Source organism: Notamacropus eugenii, chromosome 5 (genome assembly GCF_028372415.1).
Source record: "Notamacropus eugenii isolate mMacEug1 chromosome 5, mMacEug1.pri_v2, whole genome shotgun sequence".
NCBI classification, from domain to species: Eukaryota; Metazoa; Chordata; class Mammalia; order Diprotodontia; family Macropodidae; genus Notamacropus; species Notamacropus eugenii.
In genome coordinates, this window is record NC_092876.1 from 442,510,679 (window position 1) to 442,536,896 (window position 26,218).

At 36.2% G+C, this 26,218-nt stretch overlaps 1 protein-coding gene across 9 annotated transcripts in view; it reads left to right on the forward strand.

Annotated features, from left to right (window-relative positions):
- DMD (dystrophin) overlaps nucleotides 1-26,218 on the forward strand; it is a 2,329,373-nt gene that overhangs the window by 710,643 nt on the left and 1,592,512 nt on the right. For all 9 annotated transcript variants that reach the window (XR_011968542.1, XM_072616876.1, XM_072616880.1 and 6 more), the window contains 2 exons: nucleotides 595-783; nucleotides 1,379-1,560. Coding sequence is in view for 8 of the 9 variants with exons in the window: in XM_072616876.1 (XP_072472977.1) it covers nucleotides 595-783; nucleotides 1,379-1,560 (371 nt within the window). In the remaining variant the exon portion in view is untranslated. The remainder of the gene's footprint in view (nucleotides 1-594; nucleotides 784-1,378; nucleotides 1,561-26,218) is intronic.

Here is a 26,218-nt window from a genome sequence, read left to right on the forward strand (position 1 = left end):
ATACAGACCCAGTTTGAAAATACAATTCTAAAATGTCAAGTTGGAGTTTTAAAATATAAAGGCAAAGATAAGTACAGATTTCACATTTTTAATATTCTGCCATCTCCTATTTTACTTCCTCTTCCCTTTAGCCTACCCATCCTCTGAACCATCTTGGGTATTCAGTACTGTGAAACAATACACATAATTTTCCACTGTTACCCCTGACTGTCCTAGCTTGCCTTCTTCATCAGATCCCCATGCTCCAAACTCTTCCCTTATGCCACCTTCACTATAAAAGGACATCTGCCCTTTGCCCAATTCTATGATATTCTAGGTAACCAAAGAAATCTTATAGCCTTATACTCTTCAGAAATGAAGGATGTATTTAGTGGATATGTTGAATTGGTCTGTATTTCAACTGACTTCTTTGGATGTCTTTTACTAAAGCTGTTAAATTGTAGCTTTTTAATTACGTGTATTTCTAAATCTTATCTATGTAATGGAAATGGCCTTCCTTGCATTTTAAATATTGTTTTCTATTTATTGCTTAATGTACTGGAACAGTCTGAAAATACACTAATTGTACAACACCCAATTTATTTTATTTTGCAGCACTTGGAAGTTTCTGGTGACAAGTCTTTGGGTACTTCATTGATGGAGACTGAAGTAAACCTGGACAGCTACCAAACAGCTTTAGAGGAAGTACTGTCATGGCTTCTCTCTGCTGAAGATGCTTTGCAAGCACAAGGTGAAATTTCAAAAGATGTTGAAGAAGTAAAAGAACAGTTTCATACCCATGAGGTAAAAAAAAATTTTCTTAAAGTCATTCTAAGAACAATATACCCATCCCCCTTTTGAATGTCATCATTCTGTATACTTAGAGCCCAAGACTTCTGGATTTGGAAGCACGGTATCTGGGTCAAATCCCTGCTTTGCCTCTTAATACTTCTGCATATTTTAGCAGCAAATCCTTTCCCTTTTCTGGGGCAAGCTTTTATCATCTGAAAAATGAGGAGGTCAGATTAAAGAACTAGCAAAGTCCTTTCTACATCCAAATCCATAATATTATAACTGTTAGAGCATTAATTTTCGTTATAAGAACATTATCTGACCTTGTCTCTTGATACATTTTGATTTTGATATTTTAAATTTATTTTTAAATGAGAAATTCATAGTTAAAATCTCTACTTGTCTAATATTAATTTTAGCCTTGGGTTTAACTCAAAACTAAATTGACTCATTTTCAACCATGTACTTTTTTAAAGAAAAATTGATAAAAATTTAACAGTGCCCTTAGAGGACTTGATCTTTAATACAATGTGGGGGGAAAAACACCAAACACCTCTCTAATGTCCTAAAGGTATTAGTCACCATCATCAGCCTCTTTTTGTGGCAGGGTTACATGATGGAATTAACAGCTCACCAGGGACGAGTTGGCAATGTTCTGCAGTTAGGAAGCCAACTGATCAGAGTTGGGAAGCTCTCCGAAGATGAAGAAAACGAAGTCCAAGAACAAATGAATCTCCTCAATTCTCGATGGGAATGCCTCAGGGTAGCCAGCATGGAAAAGCAAAGCAAGTAAGTGACAAGAAGAGGGAAGGTGGTGATTCATTTGGAGAGGATGTTTCTAAGGTCCTGGTATACTTGCAGAATGTCTAAAGGATATTGTGATATCTGGAATCAGCAGTTAGAATGTTCATGTTTATTGGAGTAGAAAGATTAAGCAAATGAACAGTGTCTATCACCTCATGTTTTAGGAGGCGACATATTCTTAATCATAGGTCAAATTTTTATCCAGGTTATTGCCTAAAAAATAAATTAAACCATAGAAAAATGCAATGAACCTTTTGAGGAAAATATATTCATGTATTATTTCAATGCAGTTGACAAGGTAATTGAGATATTTTTTTCTTAAGAAATTACCCTTGAAAAGCTGAAGATTCATTTGTTTATAGATGTAAGGACAGAACTCTTTAGAAATCTTTTTGGATTTCTAAAAATATATCAAATTAATCAGAAATACCTTTTGAGATTTATTCCTGAAATATGCCTTTTCTTACAAAGGGAATGCAAAGGCATAGTAATTTGGGGGATTTGCCTTTCATTTGTACCATTTTGTATAGACATGTGTAGCCTACCTAAGCAATTATATTTCAATTTAACTGAAAAGAGATGAAATATCAAATATGGTACTGAATATATTAAGCACATATTTCTGTAGAATGCTTCCATAAGTCAAGGATTTTGATTAAGCGCTGTAGATACTCTCCTCTCTGTATATGAACCACAATAACCCTTTACCAAATGTCATCATAGCCAACGGATATATAGTGCCTATTTACAAAAACCCTGTAAAAATGTGTGCTATTATTACCCCATTTTACAGCTGAGTAAACTAAGGTTAAAATGGCTTGTCTTTGTTCACACAGCTAGGAAATGTCTGAGGCTGTATTTCAATTCAGGTCTTCCTGAATCCATGTCCAGGGCTCTCTACACTGTGCTACCTCTCTGCCTCTGGGTGACACCTTAACTGCTTTGAAGGAATCTCTGAGACATAAACCTCTTTCTTTTTTCACTCTTCCCATTTACTGAAAGCCATTGAGACTGGGCCCCTACTGATTACACTGCTTCCCTTACCACCTTTCACCTATACACTCTCTAATACCCTGAAAGATCCTGGTGGGGTAATCAGAATACATTTTCCATCTTCACTGATACTTCCAGAGTCTCCCTCTAACACCATAACTCAGCCGCTGATGGCCATTTTCTTTCAGTATCTAGGACATTCTACCTCCTTCTTCAATGAGTTTATTGCTGGGCTTGCATTCTTTCCACCCATTCAACATCCAGTCCTCATATGAGAAGATAGTACACATATCAATGCTCCCTCAAATACCCTCATTTCCCAATTTCTCAATCTACTCTATTTCTATTATCATCTCTTTCATTTTACCTCAGCTGTGTACCCTAGTGTGGGTGGGAAAAAATGGGCATTCCCCTTTTCTTGCCATAACATTCCATCTTTTCCTGTGTCTTTTCTTGGTTCTTATCATTACCTTCATTCCATGTATCCCTTTTTCTCTCCCAAGTCATCATTCCCTTCTCTTTCACTCATTTCCCTTCCCTTCCCTGTTTCAACCCCTTAGTGAAACAGTTCAACTCTACAGTATTCTCTCCTCTCAAAGCTCATGCCTCGTCACCAACTTTGCCTTGTGAATACCCAATACTGGGTTACTCTTACTCCCACCACCCACTTTCTTCCTGCCATTTTATGTGCTGCTTCATCGTGGAGCTAGAGGAAATCATGAAACTGTGCTCATTGAATCTCATTTTAACTGGATCCTCATGACAACAGGGTAATTAATCATTCTAGTCCTCCGTAATCAATTAGCTATACCATTCTTTAGAGGCTTTCCAAAACTTCTTATCTCTCCTAAATCCCTTCATTTTAACTTACTAATAACATCCTGCTTATTTTCCTTCCAATACTTGTTTTTCCTTCGAATCTTCCCTAACCAATTGATCCAGAATTGCTCCCAAATTTTTAACCTACTCATCTCAGAGTTTTTGAGATAAATACATTCCTTTTGTTAAATTTTTTGTTTTAATAAAAAAAAGGATTTAAAATATTTTTTCTTTAAACATCCTTGTAGTTATAGAAAAGTCAATGTCAATCAATTAGCTGGTTTAATTTGACTAAGACATTTTATAACAAAATGGAAAAATAACAACCTGGTGAGAAGCAACTTGCAGTAGATCATCTTTTCTGCATCATTGGCAGCAATAGAAAGTAAAAGTGCCCTTTAGTAATATCAACTTCAGCCACAGTAGAATAGCAGAGCACAGGAAGTGCTGGATGTGAGCTTTAGGGTATCTGGGCTCATGATCTTCTCTTTGTACTATGTTAGGTGGGTATTCATACGTGACTCTTCGCTCAGCTTCTCAAAAGACTCCCTTTCCTCATTTGTTAATACAGGGCATCTAATACCTGCGGTACATAATGACACTGAGAGACTCCGAGACTCCTGTGAAGTAAATGACTTCACAAACCTTAAAATGAAAGGAAAAAAGGCAGACTCTTATCTAAATTTATAGCAAAGGGTGCCATGAAAGGACTGGGGAACAGCTTCTATAGAGTGGTATAGCTGACAGACAGATAGATTGATGATAGATAATGTGCATGCATAGATATGTAAAATATATCTGTTATATATACACATATACATATTCCCACATATAGAATATATACATATATGTATATTTGTGTGTACATGTGTATAGAAACATAGATAGATAGATAGATAGATAGATAGATAGATAGATAGATAGATAGATAGATAGATAGATAGGCAGACAGAGATATCTACAGATGTAGGTGTCAGTGTCTATATATACTCAATTTGGGATGGGGAAGGGACAGTTGTGAGTTGTGGGGAGCAGAGAATCAAAGCAAGAGAAGGCAGTGTCAGACTGAAACATCATAGGCTGATGGTCACAGTAAACTGGACAATTTTCATTGTCTCTGCTGCTTTAAAGTCATACACAGTATGGATTTTAAAAGCCCTGTATAAAGTTCCTTTATAAGGTATGTAGGTTCTGACACCCGAACCTTTTGAATATTTCATTTCTCTTTCAGTCAGTCAACAAGGATTTATTAAACATTTATTGCCAGTCATAGTGCTTTGCATATATCGAGGTTTCTACTAATATATAGTTAGTTGCTAAAATGTAATATGGGAAATTAATGGTAATGTCAAAGAAGAAGGAAGAAGGAAGAGAAAGTGGAGAAGAAGACAAAGAATCGAAGGCAGAGAATGTATGTTGGTCCTTCGCTGCCAAAGAAGAACGTGCCATCAGAGAAATGATGACATGACTTGCACTTGACTTTATTTTGAGTGAGGGAGGGCTGTGCAGGTCACCAGGCTCACTTCTCCTCCAGAGACATCTGAATCCAGTGACCCGATATTCATCAGGATGACTGGAGATGACGCAGGATGGGGCAATTGGGGTTAAGTGACTTGCCCAAACTAGTGAGTGTCAAGTGTCTGAGGTGAGATTTGAACTCAGGTCCTCCTGACTCCTGCACTGGGGCACTAACCACTGCACCACCTAGTTGCCCTGAAGTCAAAGAATATAAAGGAGGTGGAGGAGAAGGTAGAAGAACAACAAGGCTGAATGTATGAATGTGTGGATGCCAGCTTTCTTGTTGGGTTCTTGTTCTTCCTCTTCCCCTCTCCCCACTGACATCTTTCTCCCTCTCTTCCTCTTCTTTTCCTCTTTTCTTTCTCCTCTTCTTCAACATTACCATTGGTCTCCCTTATTGTACTTAGCTATTGGTGATATATTCACAGAGACCTTTATCCATCCGAAGCACAGTCCTGGTACCTAGCAAATGCTTAATCTTGACCCACTAATTGACTGACAGTGGTGAGATAATCAAAAGTTTTGGGTGTCAGAGCCCACATAACTTCTACAGGATCCTTAAAATACCAATTATGTGGTGCTTTAACTTGTGTAAAACATCAAAGAAAATGAAAATTGGCAAGTTCCTGTGGCCCTTAATTGGATGGACTGTATTTCCTACTATGCTTTGAAGTTGAAGTCTAATGCTGACTTTTCTTTCCCTAACTCCATTCCTTCTACCTCCAATGGTTCCCTCCCCAACATAAGCCAAGTTAATTTGACGTTGGACCAAGAAAGATCTGTGCATTATCTGCTTATGTCAGGTAGCTTCCCCCTAATTGACATATATGGGCCTGATCTTGTCCCTTGGGAGGTGTTTCTATCCTTGTGCTACCCATGTCCTTTAATAATTTAGTTCTCACGTAAACCTTTTCTTTGACAATCTTTGCCATCCACGTTCCCCAGCACAGAGTGGTCACATCTCATCTGGTCCTGTCTCTTCACTGCCATTGAGTAGACACTTGTGCTATGTCTCATCTGTTTCATAACAGTTTCTTAGGACTGACATCTGGTCTTTTAACTTTGGCAATATTTTTTAAAAAATTAAGCCCAAAAATCACAAGATGATGTTTAAATTACTATGAAGAAATGATTCCAGATTTTGCTTTACAGCTCAAATAAAATTAGATCTTGATATCTTTTTTTTTCCATTTTAATTCATTAGTGATTTAACATTCACAAAAAACTTATTTTGGGAAGGTGCACAGAAAGGAGATACAGAGAAGAGGACTTAAGGAAAAAATTAGAAAGGATACCTAACAACAGTTAGTAGTTGAGTGCTGTGACAACATAAAACAAGGAAAAGAATTTGGATGACTGGATTTGACAATTACCTCACTAATGACAATAAAAGCAACTTTTCTTACTACTGTGATTTCAGGTTTCTGGAACTTGAAGAGGGATCGTGTTGTTCTTTTCTTAAATAGTGACAGCAGGTTGTGGTATACTGCTCTAAGGAACTTTGGTGATGAAAGGAAGGCGTGTTTATCTTTGGCAGGGGCGAAGCACACTTCTCAGAGACAGAATTTTGTCCTTACCAGAAACAGAGAAATCAGAAGAATTAGGTAGCTTGGTGGATGAAATAAGTTAAATGTTACTTGTTTTGAGTTTGAAAGACATATGTCTAAAGGGAGTTAAGGTGATGAGAAAAAGGGAGAGAATAGATGTAAAGGCATTCTTTTAAGAGAGCTCAAATATTTAACCTAGAGAACATGAACCACAGGGACACATGCTTGCTGTCTTCAAATCTTTGAAGTGCTGTCATATGAAATAAGGATCAAAATTATTTCATATAGTTTCAAAGGTCATACCTATTTCTAATGGGTGAAAAATTAGAGGGAGCCAGATTTTAACTCAATTCTAAGAAAAATTACCTAATAATTAGGACTGTCCAAAAGTATATTTCAGTTTTGTACAGGATATCAATCTATTGAAGCCTTAATTAATTTGTGGTTAAAGAATACTGTCAATGGGGGACTTAAGTGACTTGAAATTTGTTAAATTTAAAAAGGAAATAACCTTTCAGCTCATGTGGCAGGGGTAGAGAGAGGGAAAATGAAAAGGGTAAGGTTGAAAGAGAAAAGTAATCCAGAGTATAGTTTTAAAATGTTTTTTATATAAAATGCTTTTCATCAATAAATTGTTATATATTTTCTGATTTTACTTAGCCTTTATTACATTAATATTGCAACACTATTGGCAGTGAAAAACATTAATGGAAGTTCTCTGATATTTTGTGAGAAAACTTTGTACACATAAAGAAAAAAAAAACGACAGTAGCAAAATCTCATCTAGGGCAGTTAGGTAGAACAGATGGTGTCCTGGTCTACAGTCAGAAAGCTCGAGTTCTTACGCCACCTTGGGCAGTCATTAGCTATGGAACTCTGACCAAGTCACTGAGCCTCTGTTTGTCTCCATTCTCATTGCCAAAATATAGGACGCCAGCATGACAATAGGTTCTGCTTTTGTCTTCATTATTTTTTTCTTTATATAAGTTAAGAGCCACTAAGTAAATCTTGTAAACGTTGTTCTTTCAACATAATGCTTTGCCACACATCAGGATTCTTCCACCAGATCAATACATTCAACCATTTGCTCTCCTACCATCTTTTCCTCTTTTTACTCCCAATACTGTAAGGTTACGAAGGCACCAATCGCAACGCATTTGTTTTTGCATGTTCCACATTGCCTTGTACAAAGTGGACATTCAGTGACCATTTACTAAAGTAAAATAAAAACAAACGAATTAATTAATGGTGACATAGGCCTAAAGGTTATTGAGATTATAGAAACTTCAGGTGTAAATAATTGAGACAGTCCCAACTAGGAAAACATTTTTAAACAAAAAAAGTTTGTTCTAAAGAGCAATTATTTAAGTACAATTGAACAGAAATAAATACCAATATTTTTTTAAAACTGACTTCAAATGAACAAGGGGAAAGGCCTGCTAAATATTGTTCATTTTAGTTTCCTCCAGGACATCTTAGGCTTTCTTCCAGGCTTACCCTGTTGGTGAGCTTTTCTCTCCCTTTTCTCATTGCTGTTCAATATGACAGCTGTTCTCGATAATGCCTTCCTTTACTTCTGAGAACTGTGCCTTTGGTTTCTACTGCCCATAGATAGTCACCACCTAAATAACTACCACTGTGCTGCTAAGTCTACTGTTTCCCTCAGTTTGAAAGGAAGAGGCATCACAGTTTGCTAGAAAGAAAAATGGAATGGGAGACAAGAAGTCTGGCCTCTGGGTTTTCCTTGTCCCTGATGCTAGCTATGCCTTCATCAGATTTCTATCTTAATGACTCCCCATGGCATACAGGTGATTTTGGCTTTTAGAGGGTTGTGCCAGTGAAATGCAATGTATGGAAAGTTTTACCAAACTGGAAAAGCTTCTAGTAAAAGTCCAGAGAAGGACTATGTGTCTTTTATCTTAAGACCAGCTGAACAACTTTATAGTGGTTCATCACCAGAAGCCTATCCATTCGGTGATGAAATTTTTGGCCATACCAACTTGGAAAACTCTGCTGTCCTCTACGACGTTAGATATAGCTCTAAATTGTTCCAAGTGTCATTTCTAGCCTTTTAATTTTCTGATGTATCTGAAGAGCCAAATTATCTTTACTTGCTTTTATGTTCTAAGTTACAAATCGTTTTGGATAGAACACAGTGACATTCAAACAAATCGATTTAGTTGTAATGGAATTTTTATCTTCCTGATTGACTATGATTTGGATAAGGGAAAAAAATCTAGTTACAAGTGTGCTATCACTGCTTTTCTATCTTTTCTCACTCTATCATATTTCTCAGGAAATCTCTCATAATAAGTCATGATCCTTTAGACTGTGTCAGTAGGAAAAAGGGCAGAACTATTCAAAATGGTTCGAAGCATCCTAATCTTCAGTCAAGCTAGTGAGACAATATCATTTACATGGAAACATAATTTGTGGCCTCTTCTGGAGTCATGCTGTAATACCTCCAAGCAATATGGAAGTGGCACTAAGTAATTGAAGGCTATGCAAGTGCAGCACAATCTCCGGAACAGGCTCTGTTTAGAAGCCAAGCGAAGGATTTTGGTTCTATCACCGTAAAACCAGAAGAGATATTAGAGATTTTCATCAAAAGAGTCTAGACCAATGGGGCATGATTTTTTTTAACCACAGCCAAATCTTGAGGACCATTTGTTAAAGTGTAGTGAGTGCTATCAGCCTTAGTGAAAGGAGACTTCAATTTCTGGTACAATTATAAAATGCTATATTCAAAGAAAATTTTGTGAGCACTTAGAAAAGGAAACAGTGATTATTTTGAGCCAGCATGATTTCATTAAAAACTGGTCATGGCAGATTATTTCCTTCTTCATGTGATTACCGGACTGAGGTATCAGGAAAATGTTATAAATATAATGTGTGTGTATGTGTGTGTGTGTGTGTGTGTGTGTGTGTGTGTGTGTGTCTGTGTGTGAATGAATTTGAGCAAGGTATTTTGGGAGAAATGGCAATGAAAAAACATATAAGTTTATATATGTGCATAGTTAGATGTAGGTATATAGGTGGCACAGTGGATAGATTGCCAGGCCTGGGATCAAGAAATCTCAACTTTCTGAGTTCAAAGTTGACCTCAGAGACTTCCTAGCTTGAGACCCTGGGCAACACACTTAACTCTGTTGACCTCAGTTTCTTCATGTGTAAAATGAGCTGGAGAAGGAAATGGAAAACTACTCCAGTATTTTTGTCAAGAATCAGACATGACTGAAAAATGACTGGATTGTATACACCTTTTGCTTTTCCATATTTAAATATTTTCTTTCACTCCTGCTCTTGATAAACTATTTCCCATTCTCATCTGCCACAATTAATCCACTCCATTCTATTTTTCCTATACATTATTACTTCTATCCCCAACATGATAATTTTATAGGTGTGAATAAATAATCCAATAAAAACTTATGTTCTTAAAAAGAATTGAAACAATAATAACTATTCACAGACTAGCCTGGTAGCACCACAAAAATATCTGACAATTTCAAGTCTTTAGGAGAACATTGAAGATTTATTAGGAAGCATTAAGAACCATTTATTACCTCACTAAGAAGTGTCAAGACTGAAAATAAAATTTTAAAATCGCATTTCAATATCTGAGTCTAATGCATTCAGAAGAGGACAAGGGGAGGTATACTCGTATCATAATAGGAATACCCTTGGCAAAGAAGTCCAGCTGTGAAAGGATGAAAAGATAACTGGCACCACGACAACAGAAGATTTTCTTCTCTATGAATAAACTAATTAATTTGATTGAAAAATGCAACCTGCAGAGAGCAAAAGAGATTTACTGACATTTCTACAAGGATTCATAAAGATAAGCACAGCAAGTTCCATCAAATTCTCTGATAATTATAGTTAGGACATGAAGGGGAAAACGAAACCCTTTCTCAGGGTGACACAGAAATGAAAGCAAGATGGTAAAGAAAACAAGTGTCATGACTCGGTATCTATAGAGGTATAGACAGATAATACATTGATCAAATATACTGATCAAATAAAAAGATAAAAATCTAGAAAAGGGGAAATGTTGATATTATTTTAAAATTGGAAAAATATCCAAATAGGAAAAAATAGAAGCTTAAATCTCTGTGTGAGGGTTTCACATCTTATCTACGTATTCCACTAAAACAAATTCTCCAGAAATATGCTTTGATAACATCCTCCGTAATGGAAGATTTTTTTTTTCCTCTTATATACAATTGTTCATTCTTCTTCAGCAAAGGATGATCACACATTTTAATTACGTGCCAGTTGCTCCCAGAAACCCATCAAGACTGCTTATGCTGTAAAATTTCACACTCAGATTGCTGTACTGCTTCCAAGACGTCTTTGCTACAACAGAGAACTGGACACCTTGGTCCAAGAGGGTGGTGATGGTGAATGGCCCCAGAAATTAACACGTTAAAAATTAGACAAAATTTCTGTTTTTTTAACCACATGAAGAAAAGCAGAAATACATAAAACATGTTCTATATAGTATAATATTTCAAAATGGAAAGGTAGAACAAATATAATATTTTCCATGGAACAGTAGAAGGAGCCCTGGATTTAGCATAAGAGCAACCAAGTTTGAAACTGGCCTTGGGATCAGTTGGACAAAGTAAATATCGTTAAAAAATGAATAAACCTCAAGATGTAGGACTTATACATCATAGTAAATTAAAATGTAATTTTTTTGAATACTTGTCCATGTATCCAAGTTTTGAATAGACCTTGACATGACTTGGTTTTATGAGGCAAGAAGCAAAAGTAATGTGCTAATTAATAAGCATTCTTTGGACCATCCATACTTTAATAACTGTTTAACCAACAAAGATAAAAAGAAAATTAGAGGACACCTATTACACTAGGTGCTGGTGTGATATATGAACATAGAAACATTGGATGGGCCTTTCGAGACCACTAAGCCCAAACTCCTCATTTGCAGATGAGAAAACCAATACAGAGAGGTTCAAGCCCTTATACAGAGTCACACAGGTACTAAGTATCTGAGGTAGGACTTGAGCCTGGATTTTCCTGACTCCAACACCAGAGCTCTATCCATTGCACCTCTAGGTCTTCTCAAGAAGATGAAAAAGTCATATTCTCAGCCCTCAAGCAAATTAATACAAAGATTTGAGCAAATTCTCTAGTTTGACTGGAATAGGGAATATATTAATCCAAGGACAAAACTTCAGGGATCATATTCCCCTTACTCATGAAGATACCTACCGCTCATCTTTGAGACTCTGCCTTGAAACTGAACTCTCCTACTTGGTGGTAATTTCCTCAAATATGCTCTGTGTGGAGTGCCTCAGACCATGCTTCACACTCTGTCCAGCTACACAGTGCAAGTCTCTTGCTAATTGCCTCTGGCTGTCTTCACAACCATTAGCATGACCCTAATCTAAAGATCTTACTCTTACTCTGTAAAGAATAAATAAATCCATTCATAACAACTGGAAGAGATAGTATAATCTACTACCCTATGGCTCTGTCCATAATCCCTGTAACTTCTCAAGCCCAAATTCCTGTCTTGCTTTGATACCTGTTTCTTTGATATCTAACACAGTATTTGACATGTGGGAGATGCATAATGAAGAGTTACTCATCCATTCATGCATTTAAATTATGTCATATTTTAGAAGACTTTCCATCCCAAGGAGTTTAGATTTTATTTAGGAATAAATCATTACTAAATACGTAACCAATGATGAAAATTTTGAGCTCAGGAGTGATGCAATCTAAGTTATAGAACAAAAGTGCTTAACCTTTTGATAGTGTTATGGACCGTTTTGGCAATTTGGAGAAATCTATCAACCACTTCTCAGGATGTGTTTAAATGCATATAATAAAATGTGTGTGTTTGTCCTTCACTGCCGAACAAGACCATGCCATCAGTGAAATAATGACATGACTTGCACTTGACTTTGTTTTGAGTGAGGGAGGGCTGTACAGGTCACCAGCCTCACTTCTCCTCCAGAGTCATCTGAATCCAGGGACCAGATATTCATCAGGAGATGACCCAGGGTGAGGCAATTGGGGTTAAGTGACTTGCCCAAGGTCACACAGCCAGTAAGTTTGGAGTGTCTGAGGTGAGATTTGAACTCAGGTCCTCCTGACTTCTGCACTGGTGCTCTATCCACTCCACCACCTAGCTGCCCAATAAAACATGTAGGAATATAAAGAAAACTAATTATATTGAAAGACAATTATCAAAATGTTTTCTTAAAAAAAAACAAATTCACATACCCCAAGCTAAGAGTCCTTGTAAGTAGATTAAGATAAATTTTAATTTCTAGGTATGGAATGGTTTGCATGGGTAAGATGCTAAAAATGGAGACCTCAAAATGACTGTTGTAAAACTACAGGTGACAAGTAATAAAGGCCTAAATTAGTGTGGTAGTAGCAGAAATAGAAAAGAAAGAGATGGATAGAATGGATACGTAATTGATTAGATTTAAAAGGAAATAGGAGAAATCAATAACTCATTGATTTAGAACCTGGAGGAAAGGGAGCAATTCCATTAAGAGATTGTGGTGTTTTTTTGTCCTTCATTCTAGAAAAATAGAGAGTTTGGAAGGTAAAGATTTGCTTATATTTTTAATTTGTAAAAAAAAAAAAATTCTAATTTCAGTATCCCAAAGACTAAGGGAACTTTGAAGATCATGTAATAAACCCTATTGTTTTCTAGTTGAGGAAGGCAAGGTGGTTGAAAGATTTGTCCAACATCATAGTTAGTGATAGCAATGGGATGGATCTTCTGACCAATTGTGTTTGTTGGGGACATTATGGAAACCTATTTTATTTTCATGTGTATGAATTTAGAAAATCATTTCCCTATATATCACATAGAGGATATGTAGATAGACTAATTGACAGAACATATATTGAACTTTTATCTACTTCTCTAGAAGATTAGGATCTCTGCTGACCTCCAGTCTCAAATCTCCAAATGTCTATTAACACCTAGAACCGGATGTCATGCCAACAGCTTAAACTGATCATGTCCAATGCTGAGCTCATTATCTTTCCCTCCACACCCTCTCCACTACCAAATGTCCTATTATTGTTTAGAACATAACCATCCTCCTAGTCACTCGTGTTTGCAACCCAGATGTCATCAACTCCTCACAACAACTCTCATTCCCCATTATCTTATTAGGTGCCATGGGCTGCTGATTTTACATTCATAATATCGCTTTCACATTCTCACTTCTCTCTTCTGATACTGCCACTGCTCTGGCACAGGCCCTTGTTTCATCTCACATTTAGACTACTGTAGTAGGCTGCTGGTTGGTCACCCAGCCAAGGCTCTCCCCATTCAGGTCCATTTTCTACTTAACATTTAAAGTGACTTTACCAAAGTACAGCCCTGACCATATCAGCCACAGACATTCAATGAACTCACCTCCACGGTCAAACATAAAATTCTCTCTCTGGTGCTCAAAGTCCTTCTTATCCTTCTCCCACCCTACTCTTTCATCCTTTTACTCCTAGAGTTCCTACCCAAGCCCCACCAGCCACTCTGCAATCCAGTAACATTGGCATTCTTGTTGTTTTTTAAATAAACATATTCCATCTCCCAATTTTGGGCATCCTAACTGACTGTCCCCTGTATCTAGAATGAATGCCCCTTTCCTCCTCATCTCTGCTTCCTGGATTCCCTGGCTTCCTTTAAGCCCCAGCTAAAATCTCCCCTTCTAAAAGAAGCCTTTCCCAACCCTGCATCCTCTTAATTCCACTGTTCTGTTGATTATCGCAAATTTTTCCTGTATGAGACTTGTTCGTTCATAATTGTTTGCATGTTTTCTTCCCCATTAATTTGTGACTTCCTTGAGAGTAGGAACTGCCTTTTAACTTTGTTTGTTTCATCAGCATTTAGAACACATAGTAGGTGCACATAGTAGGTGCTTAATTAATGTTTACTGATTGACTGACAGGTTGGGCTTACAAATAACGAGCAAATGAGTCAGTCCCTACCCTCAAGCAATTAGAATTACATTCTAATGGGTGAAGACAAAACATAAAGGGGAGGTGGAAAAGAAAATAGGCAAACATCTCCAGAGGATCAAGGCTGCTAATTAGTAGGAAGAGAACTGAAGACAGTGAATGAATCTGGGAGTATATAGGGTCTAGCCTCCTCATAAAATGAAGTACCACAAACTTCAATATTTCTATAATAGTGATTACCCAAAAGCCTTTTAAACAACTCAGATTTCTTCATTATGTGTATGGGTAATCTGTCCCTCCACCAACAGAGATTATAGTCCTTCTGTGATTTAGGAGCCTTTGTGGATTGCTGTGGCTGAAAAATCCATTACTCTGAAGGTGAATGTGAGTTGTCTGTACTTGGCTGGGTTGGCTCATGATACACCTATATTGTCTTTCACAAAATCTATGAGTGCTCAAAGTGTTTCCAGTTGTGTAGGTCTTCCTGGAGTGGGTCCTCAAAGGGGCATTAGTCCTGTGGGAAACATTTTTCATAACCTTATTCTGAAAATCATGTCTTTTTCTCAGTCTATTAAACAACTCTCATATTCAAATGAAAACTTCACCCTCTCCAAAGTTTGTGTGTTTTGATATGTGTGTATGTTTGTGTCTTTTGGCCTTAGGCAAGAAGAGCAAAATAGATATATTTCCATATATCATCTGTAATGATATTTTAATTCATTTTTGGATTAGTGGTGTCTTTTTAGAGGCACTCTTTATTTGTATTATAAATGTTGTATTCTTCAGTAAAAAGCGTACAACAGACTTAAATGAGCTGATTCCAAATTCGCTGCTTTCAGGGATACAGATGTTAGAAAATTCTCTTGTTGCTTATGTTTATGTTAGTTTCTGAATGTTGCATATACCTGAACTTTGTCTAATATTTGTGAACTAAAATCACAAAGATTAGAAAGCTGATCAACTTAACACAGTAAAAAAGATAGAGAGAATTAAATGGATAAAAGGATGGTGGGTGTGTCTCAGTTCTTTTTAAAAATTACAGATTAAAGAGCTCTAGTAATTTCACACAAAAGCAGATATGATAGAAAATGACATTTTACAAAAAGCAATTTTGATGTTTCTGATGGTACTTCCATAGTCTGTCTTCTTCCTCTTTGACCTATAATAAAATTTTAATACCATGGCGTATTTATTAACATTGCAAGTTGATATGGGTTGCCATGGAAATGGATATTATCTCAGAATGTCAGCTTTGCCCTTTTGTACCAGCATCAGTTAAATACTTTCTCAACCCCAGTGTTCTGACAATGTGTTCTTGATGCGTGGTAAGTTTTCTCATTCTACTTTGTCAGAAGGGTCAATATGGTCCAGGATTTTATATTAGAACATCCACATAAACTATCATCAGGCACTGAGGGCCAGGAAGACATGAGTTCATATCTTGCTGTCCTTGCTTTACAGGTACATGTGACCATCAGCAAGTCATTTAATATCTCTGAGTGTCAGTTTCTTCACTGTTAAATTGGAAATAATATTAACCCCTGCCTCACAGGATTGGTGTAAAGCTCAAATGAGATTAATGTCTGGAAAACATTTTGTAAAATATAAAAGGCTATATAAATTTCATGTATCTTTATTACTACTAATTACTGAAAATGTTTTGCACATACATTGGCACACATGCTGCTATGACAGGGCTGTTTTTCACATTGGTGTTTTTGATCACATGACTGCAGAATGACATTTTGATTACATCATGGTAACATCATAAGCCCCTTGAGGGGACGTACTATTTTTTACCTCTTTTTGTATCCCTAGCATTTAGCACAGTGCTTGGCATATAGTGGGTACTTAATAAATGTTTATTGATTGATTCAACCAATGCCTCTGTTCTTTCCATATAAAAATTTTCAGAGGCTTTCAGAAGAATAAAACAGCAGTGCTATTCTACTATTACTCCCATAGTCATTCTAGAGCTAACATGTGCCAACATTGGTATGGATGACTCAGTACATATCTTCTCTCCATCCATGGAGCTATTAAATCAAGAATATATGTTGTCACTAGTTTAAGCTTTTGCTAATAAAACCCATTATCAGTACATGTCTGCACACGTGTGTATGCATATGTTTCTTAGACCAATGTTTATTCAATATGCACCTTCTACCTGCCTTTCCACTAGGGTTTGGGAGTCCTAAAATAGAGAAATGTCCCCAAATTCCCCAAGATGCTTGTATCCCTGAAGGTGTATATATACCCAAGGTCCACAAGTATCTTACACTATATGTGATAAAAATGAAAATACTTAGCTTTGGGTTTAATCTCTCTTTAAGATCATAGAATTGTGTGTACAAAGGATTTCAAAGGTCATCTAAGTTCCCAGCTCTTATTTTACATATCAACCAATAGCTGGCAATAAGTATTAAACACTTACTATTTCTAGAACACTATGCTAAGTGCTGGGAATGAGGAAATAGACTCAGTTTTAAGAAGCTTACTCAAGTCCACAGGCCCACAGACAGGAAGAAAAAAACCCACAAAATAGGCTTTAGACTCTGGTTCTCTCACTCTTTATACAGGGGATATCCAGAGTATCACACATTCCAGCCTTATTTCTCCCTATTCCTTTATTTACTTTACAAGTCAGGCAACTGAACTATTCTGTGTTTTCTGATGTCTGTATGTGTTCATACCATCCTCTATCCTTGCACCATGCACCTTTTCAACAGGTTGAACATCTACCCCTTGAAAACTCTTGTCTTTTTAACTGTAGTTGATAACTTCCTCTGATTCACCCTTGTAAGTATATCTTTTCCTTTCTCTCATCAGCTTTTATCTCATACGATATTTATGTTATTTCTACTCTGCATAGCTGAAAGGCCTAATGGATAGAGAGTTACATTTGGCATAAGGAAGACTTGAGTTCAAATTCTGAGACCGACTATATGACCCTGGACAAGTCATTTCACCTACTGACATTAATTTTCTCATCAGTAAAATGGGGATAATAATAGCACCTATGTCATAGGATTCTTGTAAAGACAAAATGAAATAATACATGTAAAACACTTTGCAAACCTTAAAGCACTTTTCTTCTTGTTGTCATTTAATTATTTTCTGTATGGATCTACTCTTTATGATACCATTTGGAATTTTCTTGGCAAAGGTACTGGAGTAGCTTGAGATTTCCTTCTTTTGCTCATTTCTACGGATGAGGCAAATGGGGTTAAGTGACTTGCCCAGGGTCATTAAGTGTATGAGGCCAGATTTGAACTCAGGAAGATGAGGTTTCCTGACTTCAGGCCTGACACTGTCTGCTACCCCACCTCTCTGCCCTTTAAAGCACTAGTTACTGTAAATGATGAAAGTCTGTTGGAGAACATGGAATTAAAGAGGAAATATGTGGCAGGAAAAACTCTATACTCTGCATTTTTGTTCAGTGTTTGTCTGAGACAGTTTATTAATATATAAGCATTACTACCTGGCAAGAAATCCAGACTGGCCAAGTTCTTCCCGATAACTGGAATTCTCGCAGATTCAAGCAATAGACTATTATGTTTCATAATAATTAGGAAACAAAAGGCAAAATTCTTTTTTCTCTTAATGTTTCATAGTGCAGATACATTTATTGAGGACATTTCTATCTAACTAACAGGAGAAAACTCTAATAGCTTATAATGCAGTTTTAAGTTTTATTTCTCCCTCAATCCAGTTTTAGTAGATGTAAGCAACCATTTTCAACATAAACTGACAATAAACTGGCACCTGTATACAGTATCTACATTACCTCTACATCTTCTGTTGGACAAGGTATGATATTCTTGTAAAAACTGAAATGTACATGAAGAGAAGCCACTAAGGGAGAAGCAGATTTCCCCCCTTAATTCTTAAATAGAAAACATATGCCTATGAACCAGTGGGGGTTAAAATAAGAAATCATCAAGCAGAAATATGTTTTTTGCCTTCTACAGATTAAAAGTAAACAAGCAAATTTAAGAGCAGAAAACATGAACTAGAATATTTATTTTTTGAAAAAGGTGAATTCAGAATGATTGGCCACTATTGTGACTGAAAAAGAAGATCCTGGCTTTGTCAAAAAGACAAAATTCTACAGGAAGATTAAAGCCCAAAAAGAAAGCTGAATTTAAGGCCTCTGACTTACCAAACAGAACTACCAATATATTAAAACTGGAGGCATATAGAGGGACATCTATTTTCCTAGAAAACTGAAAGTCTTCTTATAGAGTAAATAAATAAAGGGTCATCTCTCTAGAGTTTGACCTTCACAAATTAAGGCACCCTTCTTTTGGTTCCCAAAGAGACATTCCCTCTTTCATCATTCCCTTTGTCAGTTTGATCAAAGGCAAACTAAGATACATCGTTCTTAATTAATCAAAGACATTTCTAAACTTAGTTTTAAAAAAAGACCAGGCTTCAAGGAAAAAAGATTATTTTTGAACTTGACATTTTTTCTATTCAAGAGAAAACTGCTAAAATTTAATTATTTTGATGAGATCAAGGACTTTAGATCAGGATACTGTCAATAATATTCTTGATATTTGATATCACAGCTAAAACCTTAGTGAATAGACTTCCACAGAGATAAACTGAATAACAACTACTTAGTAAATCATATTTATATATGTATATGTGTATATATATGTATATACGTATATATAGACACACATGTTATACATATATAATATATATAATATATATGCGTGTATGTATATATACACACACATATATTTCAGTGAATGATAAAAAATCAAAATAAGTTTAAAATGAAAGCTTTATTATTCTTACATATGCCAATGCTAAAAATATGAAAGATTTCCACATTTTCTGCCCCAAATCTTTTCCCATTTATCAATTTTGTGTCTTGCTGTGAAATTGTATTATGTGCTACTGTGATCAAAAACTTTTTTTCATTTTAAAAGAGTTTCTTTCTCAGCATGACATGAAGATGGAAATAGGTTAGCATGCACCATAAGTGTTTTACACATTTACAATCTTTCTGATGCAATCTAATTTCCAATTTTTCAAAAAAAAACCAAATGGAGCACAAGAGATAATCCAAAGAATGGACTTTGAGACTTCTATGTAGAGTCAAATTCTAACTAAAATAATTCTGTATAAGAATAAGGTAAAGGATGTAGAGATAGATGGAGATAGAGATATATTCATGTGTGTGTACATGCATATGTATTTGTATATCTATATATATATGCACACATATATAAATATATATATACACTACAAATGTACATATACACACTTGCATCTATAGAACATACTTTTTTTCTGTGGCTATAAAGAAGAGCCATTGGGTAAACTATTGATCTGTTTCATTTCATTTTTTGAAAACGGAAAGAATTTGTTCTATTATATATAAATTTCACATATTCACTTTTGGGGTAGGTGATTGAATAATGTTATGAGCATATATAATGCATATGTAAAAGTATTTGTTAATATGTTATCTTGTAAATTTTGTTTTGCTCTGGGTAGTCACAGAAGAGGCAGTGTTGGTTTAACCGGACTTGGAACCAAAAAAACTTGCATTCGTGTCCCCCCTCAGATATATACTGGCCCTCTAACATAGGGCAAGTAGGAAAAGTTGCAAAGAAGATTCTAGTCTGCAAGTAGGAAGAGTTTCCTCATCTGGGACCTCCCTTTACCAGTAAAATCACAGATTCAGTTACTATTCATTCCTACTGGGACATTTGCTTGCTGCTAATAATTAAATAATTGTTGAAATATGCAGACCTTTGAAAGTAGCAACAGAACAGTATTTTGACATCAATGGTCTATTTTCTTCCCTTGTAAATGACTAATTTACTCTTGCTGTTCTTGTTTGACATTTTAATCAGTGAACAAAAAAACACTTTGTTTAATATCAATTGGACGGATCTGCCCCATCATCCGTGGCTGCCAGAAAGGACCCAATTATTTTATTTTGCCCAAAGCTTTCCCATAAAGACTAATGCTAGATATGCATATGCCTGTATATGTAGTGTCTGTGTTTATAGTGGGTATAGATGTATATCCACACATATACACATACACATACCTATGTGTATATATCTGAGTAACACTAGGTATGTGTATGTATTTATGTATCTCTATATATGTTACATATGTATTTATACATATATATTTATACATGTATCTATCTGCATACAGATACATATAGATACATTTGAGTAACACTTTCTGTCTGTCTAGTTATCTAGTCCCGCCCTTGGGGAAGGTAGTCACAGAAGCCTGCTCCCCTCTACATTATTCAGGAGCCTCACTCTCCCCACCCCTTAACCCAAGATCCTTTCTTTTTCTCCTTCCACTGCACGATCAGTTGGTTTGTCCCCACAATGTAGCACCATGAATCTATTCATATAGTTTTCATTTATGACCAGAAGGCACTCCCACTCAGTGATGACCATAGGACTAAGCTTTAATGCAAAGGCTATTGTTACCTCAATCTTTGCTGACATTATATGACTATCTCATATAGTCAGTCAGTTATTGAGTAGCTCTTTATTTCCTATTATTTGCTAGGCACTATACTGAGTGCTACTGATACAGAACAAAAGACCATCTCTGTCCTTGAGGGGCTCACATTTTAAAGAGAGACACAGCATGCAAAATACAGTACATTACTCCAGGAAATGTCTACTGGCCGACTTTTCATGCTAGTCTACTTGCCTGTACACAGCATCTTCTTATACCTTCATGCCTTTGCACAGGCTATTATCCGTAAATAATAATCATAGCTAGTACTTATGTAGCATCTACTTCAAACAGGCTCTGTGCTACATTCTTCACAAATATTATCTCAATTGATCCTCACAACAACAACCCTGAGAGTTAGGTGCTATTATCCTCATTTCATGATTGAGGAAACGAGGCAAATAGAGGTGACACCACTTGACCAAGGCTAAACCTGCTCATGCACGTCTCAGGTCACATTTGAACTCAAGCCTTCCTGACTCCAGGCCCAATTCGTTATCCAACAGCGCTTAACTCAGGGCTGTTGTTTTGAGGATGAAGAAAGATGATATTTGCTTTTTTAAGGCCCTTAACACAGTACATGGAATATAGTAGGTACTATATAAATGCTTATTTCCTTCCCCTTCCTTTGATTTACTTTAAATATATTTTATATTAATATAAACATTTTATATTCCTCAAGTAGAATATGAGCTCCTTGAAAGCAGGGTCTTTTATTCCCCCTTTTGTATTTCCAGGGCCTCAAAGAAAATACTGTAGGTACCTAATGAATGCTATTTTAGTGAAGAAATCATACATAAGGCTGAGATTTTGTAGGTTAGTAAACAGAGAGTGAGATCAATAAAATGGACACTGCAACTATGTGTTAATAGGCTGATGTGACAGAATGAATCCATCATTTTAATTATTTTAATTAACTGGTCATTTTGATTTAAATGGTTAATTTAGACTTAGTATAAAGCAAGCTATATAACCTAAGGCAAGTCATTCATTCTGTGTGGTGCTTCAGCTTCCTTATCAGTGAAATGAGGAAAAGGGAACTAAGATTCTGGACTAAAATTCTCTGAATCTTACTGAAGAAATCCTTTACATTAAGAATAGAAGTTAAGATATTTGGCTCAGTGCTTATTTGCAATAATAATATGAGGATAAGTTTATGTGGTAATTTTGTTGCAAAATGGAAGTTTTTATAAGCATTCAAATCAATATTATAATTTTAAGTATTTTATTCTGTGGTTCCTTTTTTTTTTTTTTTTAATTTTCCCTGTACAGCAGATTATCAGACAAAGAGAGATATTGACTTCTCAGAATATTACTTCTGTACTCTAAACTAGTGGTCAAACCATTGTACAGAAATAGTATTTCTGAAGTATCTGGAAAACAGAGATTTAAATGTTTTCTGAGACTCATCCTTATTCTGATTATAGGCTCATTAGGGTTTCTCTTTTCACCCATTGAGTTTTGAGAAGTGCTGTAACCATTTGCCGTTGAAAAGCACTAATGCTCTCCTAGGGTCCATCCATTACTGTCATTCTGTCTTCAGGCACATCAGATTCTGCCCTTATGTTCCTTTGCCATATTTACAAAAGTAAAAGTAGCACCAAATGCTAATTGTTCTGTTTTGGGGTATTGTTATTACTTATTTTAGCTAAGATATCTTTTACCTTTTAAGAAATATGACACATGTAAAGTATTACTCAAACAATGCAGTATAATTTTAAAAGAACATAATTTTCAAACCAATTTCCATTTAAAACGGTGTTTATATTTTTTATCAAACATGTTAAATCCGAGCTTTTTCAACTTAATTTTTTTTCAGTTGACTAAGAAGTCAAATGAAATAGTTAATGGTCATCTCTCTATGTAACTAATTATATATCCCAAAGCACTTAGACATGCCTCCAAGATAGAGGGCAGTATATGATTTTTACCTTCTTGCTATTCTCCTGATGCTTATTTCATATATGGAGCATGAAATGGAAATAAGAGACAACTTTTAAAATAATTGATTAAATAAAAGACTTCCAGGAATAGTCATATGTACTTACAATGTATTGGATATTTCATGTTCATTTAATTCTTTGATTACTTTTGATTTATAAATAAGAAGTTTGACTTGCAAACTGTAAGAATTCTATCTCAAATGTGTGTTCTTTCTACTTTTGTATCACATGAATTATAAAATGCACACTTTGCTCAGTAACAGAAATCCACATTAGTGGTGGCATTGAAACCTAAGAACTGAGACACCACTGTTGACCCATGGGGGACTGGACTTACTATTTCTTTGGTTTAGGAGACTTCCAAAAGAGGAAATTCCCCTTACCAATGCAGGTCAGTAGTTCCTCTGAAATTTATATTAGACTTATTAACCTAGAGAACTAAAAGGCTGAATAATTTACCCAGGGTCACACAGTCACTATGAGTCAAAAGCAGGATATTAACTGAAGTTTTCTTGGACTCAAGTCCAGATGTCTAACTCATAGATAACACTTCCTCTTAAGGAGTTAGCTAAGAATTATTTTAAAATTGTAACAACTCTAATAAAAATTGATAGTGAATTACAGTAAGTTAACATTAAAACCTCCTTAATTCACAGTTCACTAATTTGGATTTGGTAGTAATTCCGACAGGATTTGGGTTAACATTTACCTTTGTTTAGCAAACCCTTTCTTCATGGAACTAATTAAACAGAATGATTTGAGACACTTGTCCCAGCTTGCTTCCCTTCATTTACCTGGCCTTAGGACTTGGCTCATTAGCATCTTCTGTTCCCCAGCTATTTTTTCCCCTAGCAACATTCTTCATCATTTAGCTCTCCAGTTTAGCTTGTGAGAGAATACTTTTTGAATGATGAATGATAAATAATTTATTAAGCATTTACTATGTACCAAGCACTGTGCTAGGTACTGAGAATATAAATGCAAGCAAGTCAGATAGTTCCTGATCTCAAGGAGCTTACCTTCCAATTAGGAAGACAATAAATAAATAAAAACTTTAACAAAGGGAAAAGAGATTAGCTGTAGTATGTTGCAATCTGGCTTGGAAATGGTCAAAAAATGATGTGGAAGCTTGGTTCTAGGAAAGATAATGTAGAAAAATCACAGGTCACATTCTAGGGACTAGGGAATCCTGATGGGAAGGGAAAGAAGGAGGGGGTGGGGAGAGGAGAGGAAATGAGCATTTATTCAGGGCTTACTATGTCAGACCAGGCAGCTACGTGGCTCAGTAGATAGAATGCCCAGCCTGGAATCAGGAAGATTCATCTTCCTGAGTTAAAAATCTGGCCTCAGACATTTACTAGTTGTGTGACTCTGGCAAAACTTTTAACCCCATTTGCCTCCACATCCTAATCTGTAAAAAATGAGTTGGAGAAGGACACAGCAACTCACTCCAGTATGTTTGTCAATAAAACCCCAAATGGGGTCACAAAGGGTTAAAAGCAAGTGGAAAAATGACTGAATGACACTTATGTCAAGCACAGTGTTAAGTACTTTACAAATATTCATTTGATCCTCACACCAACCTGGTATTATAATAAGCTATTATTATATCTATTTTACAGTTTAGGAAACTGATCAAAACAAAGGTTAAGTAACTTGCCCAGGGTCATGCAGTTAGGACACACCATCGGTTGTATTTGAACTCAAGTTTTCCTGACTCTAAGCCCAGCCACATAGTTAAGGAGAGGGCTGGAGTAAAGGCAGCATGGTCTAGAAATGTCCAGGCAGTGACAGGGTATCCTGCTTTCAAACAAGATAAGGCAAGTGCTCACTTCTCAGTACAAAACCCTTCTTTATGGGGTTTAAGCATTTAACTACTGAATACTATGAGGATATGGCCAACAAGATCACAATAACATATTGAAGTGGAAAATTTACAAGTTGAGGGTCCTACAGGGAACCAGATCTTGCTTTCTTAGTTGTCTCTCCCTGCCCATCTTCCAGGTTTTATTCTTGGAGTCAGCTAAATAACTCCTGCCTGGACTAATTGTTAGATCAGTTTCAAGATTCCAGCTTTCATTATTTCAGGCTCCTTATGACTGATAAAGCTTTCAGCTTTAAGATACACATGCCTAACAGGAAGTAAACAGGAAGAAACACTATGCAATTATCATCAGTTGAGTCAACTAAGAAGAATGTGTCACATAGGGAGCTCAAGAGAGTGGGGCAGTGTTCAGCAGATGGAAATAAATATTTAAATTATATATTTGAAGCACATTCTCAGCCTTGGTTGCTTCTGTTAGAGGCAATTACATGTATCTGGAAAGTGTTGTAGCCCTCTGAGGACAGTGGTAAGATCTAGTTGGTTAGTGGACAGTCTCAGAGTGAGAAGAGGTACTTTTTAGCAGAGCAGACATTCTGGGTAAATTTGTAGACAAAATGCTCAGACACATGAACCACAGAATTGTGTGCCTTCTGTGACTAGGAATCCTTACATGATTTTCTGCTGTGTCATTCCTTTGAAGTCAATCCATCCATGACAGTCACTGGAAAAAAAAAAAATATTTCCTGATTTTGTGTGAAAAGTAGAAGCCCTTGGACAGAATCTGCATGGGTCTAAAACAAGAAGAATCTAAAGAATTTCCATGTGTATGGTCGTTTACGGTATAGATCTTTTCTTGTTGTCTATGCTTTCTGTCATGTCATGAGGTCTTTAATCCTTTCACTTAAAATGAAAGCAAAACAAAGCAAAACAAAAAGTCCTGAGGCGAGCAAAGAACTGAGATCTATTTTCATGGGGCCATATGGCCTCAGAGGTGAGAATGCCCAAGGTCTCTCCCTTTACAGGGAGTTTGAGTGGTTGACTATTGAGCTGTCTCTCACCGGAGACCATCAGTGAAGGAATCAAAGAGATCCACCAAGAATAAACAGAGTGGTTGAGTCTCTAGGCACCAGTCCTCTTTTGAATACCTCTGAAAAGGGTCAGAGAGCTTCATTCACCTTTGAGTTACCCAGCAAGAAGCAGTTCAAGGATGCTTCTATTGTCCATATACATAAAAAGTTAAAGGAAACAAGTTGATTTGTGACAAGTCCAGAGGGGTCTCTCAGTCATTGCTGACAAGATTTCTGCCAGCATCCTCCTTAATTGGCTGATCTTCCACTTGTATGTTCATCTATTAGAAAACCAGTGTGCCTTCATAAAGCACTGAGGAATCTTCAACAAAGTATTTGCTGTCCAACAGCTCCAGGAGAAATGCCAGGACAGAACAGAGGTCTGTACACAAGATTTATCATTCCAACCAATACCTTTGATGTTGTCAGTTGTGTGGACCTGAAGAAAATCATAGCAAACTT